This window comes from Dendrobium catenatum, unplaced genomic scaffold (genome assembly GCF_001605985.2).
Source record: "Dendrobium catenatum unplaced genomic scaffold, ASM160598v2 fragScaff_scaffold_9, whole genome shotgun sequence".
NCBI classification, from domain to species: domain Eukaryota; kingdom Viridiplantae; phylum Streptophyta; class Magnoliopsida; order Asparagales; family Orchidaceae; genus Dendrobium; species Dendrobium catenatum.
The window spans coordinates 2409302-2413700 of NW_021318471.1; the positions used below are offsets into that span (position 1 = coordinate 2409302).

General features: G+C 39.6%; 1 protein-coding gene across 1 annotated transcript; it reads right to left on the reverse strand.

Moving 5' to 3' along the window:
- Positions 1-2243: 2243 nt before the first annotated feature.
- Positions 2244-3188, reverse strand: LOC110110279. Its single transcript, XM_020841676.2, has one exon. The coding sequence runs from the start codon at positions 3186-3188 to the stop codon at positions 2244-2246; it is 945 nt and encodes a 314-aa protein (XP_020697335.2).
- Between the last annotated feature and the right edge of the window lie 1211 nt (positions 3189-4399).

Genomic DNA, 4399 nt, shown 5'->3' on the forward strand with positions numbered 1-4399 from the left:
AAAAATTCCCGAGAAACAGAATCAAAAGCCTTTCTGATGTCTAATTTGGCACAGAAAATGTTTGCCCCATCTCTTTTACCCGCACTAGAGAGGATATCACTTGCAAGCAAAATATTGTCAGTAGAGACCCTATATTTAACAAAGCCAGCTTGATTGTCTTTAACAATAAAGCCCATGACTGGTTTTAATCTAGCAGCAATAACATTAGCAACAATTTTATACAAAAAATTGCAAAGAGCTATAGGTCTGTAATCCGATATACTTTCAGCATTTTTATGTTTTGGGATTAAAGCAAGAGCCGTTGCTTTAACACCAATCGGCAAATAACCTTTCATGAAAAAAGATCTGATAGCTCTGCAAACGATCGGCCCAAGGATATGCCAACCAGTTTTATAGAAATGAAAATTAAATCCGTCAGGCCCTGGAGCAGAAGTAGAAGACCCTTTAAAAACCGTCATTTTGATTTCATCATCCAGCACAAAATTGGCAATAGAGATGGCATAAGGTTCAAGAACAACATTCCCAATAGGAAAATGCTCCACATCAAGATTGGGGGAAGGAGGAGGGTTATAAAGTTCTTAAAAATACTTCAAAATAGCAGAGATGACATCGGCACGGGAAGAAGAGGAGTTACAGGACAGCAAATTTCCCACCGATTTGTTGCTTCCCCTCCTACAATTAATTTTGGCATAAAGAAATTTGAGGTCATCTTCCCCAAATTTAAGCCAATTAACCTTGGCTCTTTGAATAATCCAAGAGGCTTGAATAGAAGTAAAGTTTGCCAAATTCGCATTACAAAGCTTGTAAGATTGATTAAGATCAGAATTGGTAGGGTCTGCTTGCAATAACTCCAGCAAAGCACTTTTTTGCTATGAAGTGAATCCAAGTGCCTAGCAATGCAATTAGAAGAAGACCAAGATTCTTTTTTGATTTCCTTTTTGAAAAACCTCAGAGAATTACAAAAATGTGAAAGAGGATTCCCATGGCAAGGCTTGGAGAAGACCTCTAAAAACAACGACCAGTAGCTGTCAAACTTAGTCCAAAAATTTTTGAGAGGAATCTATGGTGAACTTGAAATGAAATCCCGGGATGAAGAATAATAGGGCTATGATCTGAGCATGAAGGACTTTAAAAGGAGCAAAAAGAATCCGGGAAGTTACTCAACCAACTCCCATTAATAAGAGCTCTATCCAGTTTTATATGAATGGGAGAATCCAAGCGTTGGTTGAACCACGTAAATTTGCATCCAACAGAATGTAAGTCCACAAGACTATTACGGAAAATAAAATCATTAAAATCCTTGAGAGCAGATTGCAAAATTGGAGTACCTCCCAGCTTTTCAGATGCAAATATGCAACAGTTGAAATCCCCAAAAACAGCCCAAGGCAAATTGCCCACAGGGGCCATTTGTGCAATAGATTTCCACAGATCCTTACGTTCAGAGCTACAATTGGAAGCATAAACAATTGAAATTTGAAAAGTAGATTGATTAGCCACCGAAATCCTACCAGAGATCACCTGAGTAGTGATAAGAGTGGGGGTGAAGTTAATCTTAGAAGCATTCCACTTCACCCAGATCCTCCCCGAATTGGAAAGGTCAAAATTGTGACAGCTAGCCTCATTAACAAAGAGAGAGTGCGAAGATTCAAAAAAAGGATCAAGAAACGACTGAGCATGGATCCTGTTCTCCAAAACACAGATTAAGTCAAGATTAAAAGACTGAATGAGACGCTTACAACATAAGACTTTGTCAGGACGATTAAAACCACGAATGTTCCAAGCTGCCATGGGAGGAACAAACATTGGAAAATCAGATTTAATGGGGTTTTTTGGCCTGCTTTCCCATTGCAGGTTTTTTGGACAAAGAGTTCGACACCTGATTCTTTTCAGGCAATTTTGATACCTTTTCCTTCCCGACAGCACCTAAAGCCGCCAAAGAGACACCTGTAGAGTCATCAAACACAACATTGGGTTCACTAGCAGACCCTTCAGAAATAAGCACATCAAACTTATTGGGAGAGATGAAATTCTTCCCTAAAGTCGGAGAGTGAGAGGTTAAGATGTTTGAAGAAGAAGAGGACATCATTAGGGGAATTAAGATTCGGAATTTCTGGAATTCCTGAAATAATAGCAACACCTAACTCAGGAGGAGCATCCTGAATGGTGTTCACAGTAATTACCCGCGATTTATGAGGAGACGGAGAATGCGGCTGATAGAGAGGTCCAGAGGCATTAGGAATATCCTACAAATATTCCGAGGCTGGGACAGTAGTATTAGTAGTAGGATTCTGGAGGACGGCATTAGTAACTGGAGACTTAGAAGTGTTTTGAGGCCTAGAATGAGGCCTGAAACGCGGCTTTCTGCTATGACTTCTACCCCGATTAGAAGGCAACTCCTTATTTTGAGGATTAGAATCCAAGTTTGGTTTGGACGGACAAGCAGAAGATAAATGCATTAACGACTTACAGTGTTCGCAAGGAAAAGGTCTCCATTCGTATTGAACTTTCAGTGTGACAACGTCTCCATCCAGCGACACTTTGATCTCCTTAGGGTATAATGCATTGCAGTCAACAAGCACACAAACCCGAGCATAAGTAAGTCGCGTCTTCATCTCGGTCAGATTGTCGGCAGCAACCAGAATTCCGATTTTACTGGCGATCCGGGAAATCCCCTCTGAGTTCCAACAGGCGAGGGGAAGATCGTGAATCTTCACCCAAATAGGGACCGTAGCAAAATCCACCCTCTTAGGAACAAACTTCGGGTGCCATTTTTGAAGAACAAAGGGTTTCCCCAAAAGGAACCACACACCTCGCGACCAGACCATGTCGAAATCCTCCACGCAAGAGAAACGAAGGAGAAAAAATCCATCGTTAAGGGAGAGGAGCTGCACAGAGCCTTTTAAGCTCCATGTTCTTTTGATAGCGCCCAGCAAAGCCTCGTAATATGGACGTCTCTCTATAGAGTAACTAACAAGGCAGAGCTTCCAATATTCGCCTCCGTTGGAAAGTTTCTCTCCATAAAAGGGAATGATGTCCGGTTCCGAAGGGAAGTGGGAGAACTTTAGAGATTTTTGAGAAGAGTTATCCGACTCAAAAACTTTGTTCCAACTCTTGGTAGTCTGACAAACCTGAACACCCGAAGACATACCAAGAGGAGGAAAATCAGATGACATTAAAGCAGTGTCCATGAGGAGGAGGAAGAAGATCTCTCCGGCAACGCCGGAGGAAGAAAAGGGGCGGAGAAAACACCAGAAGCAAGGAAGGAGGGAAAGAAGAACCCTAGCCGCCCAAAAAACCTTCCCTTAACAGAGAGGTTTTATTTCTCCATCCCACAAGCCAATCATTGAGCCTTTGACAGTCCGTCATTTGCATGCGACCTAGGAAAAGGGAAAGTTCACAAATTTGTTATAAGGATGTTAGAAAAAAAAACCTAATAAGAGTTAACAACAAGAGGAAAATAGACGTTGGATTTCAGGACATTACCTTTCATCCCAAAATATAAGGCTAACAAAGAATAGTTTGTATATCAGCCTTCCCCAACCCTAACGGGTCAACCACGAATAGAAGATAGGAGATGGAAATTTGGCCATCAATACCTCCCATTTTGAACCTTAAAATCTTGCGAAATAGAAACACATTCATAGCAATGGTATTTACAAACGGACATAGTGGGCAGATGATTTAATGAAATTGTTGATCATGCCATTTAAAAATGGAAAAAGGTATTTAGATATTCATGCTAAAATCCAGTAAACAAAAACTTGTGGAAAACCATTTTCATAATTTATTTTTAGAATGGATTGCCAATTGACATTGTCAAATACATTTTTATGGTTGAACTTTACCCAAAAAAAAAAATTTAATTGATTAAATAAAATAATAAAATTAAAAAAACTTTCATAATTTTAGGAGCTATAATTATAAGCTCGCTCATGGTTAGGTGCAATGATCTCTGCTGCCTCGGTTCCTAATATATGCTAATTGGGGTGAATAATCAGAGCTAGAGCTTCCTCGAATCATTCACTATAACTTGACATATATTTTATAAAACATATTGCACAAAGGAATTAGTCTACAGCCAGCAATTGAGTTGAAGTGGTTCTTTTTGAGAATTAAAGTAATGATGCTATTGTTGACCTTATTTTTGTATGAGGTCTATATTGGATCCTAAAATCAATCCAGATCTCTAATAAATCCAAATCATAAACCAATCTAAACTTCAAACCAATCCTAACCCCAAGCAAATCCAAATCAAATTCAATCAAACCCAGACTCAAATCCTAAGTCCAAAGGCCCTGTCCTAAAGGCCTTTTCTATTGAATTTTCAGATACTTCAAAACCCTGTCAAATAGTCTCTAATTCTGGGTCTGTCAGTTTCCTAATAATGGGACATGTCTCT

Bases quoted from the DNA above. Each gene is read 5' to 3' on its own strand.
- LOC110110279 (XM_020841676.2), bottom strand. From the start codon at position 3,188: ATGGACACTGCTTTAATGTCATCTGATTTTCCTCCTCTTGGTATGTCT.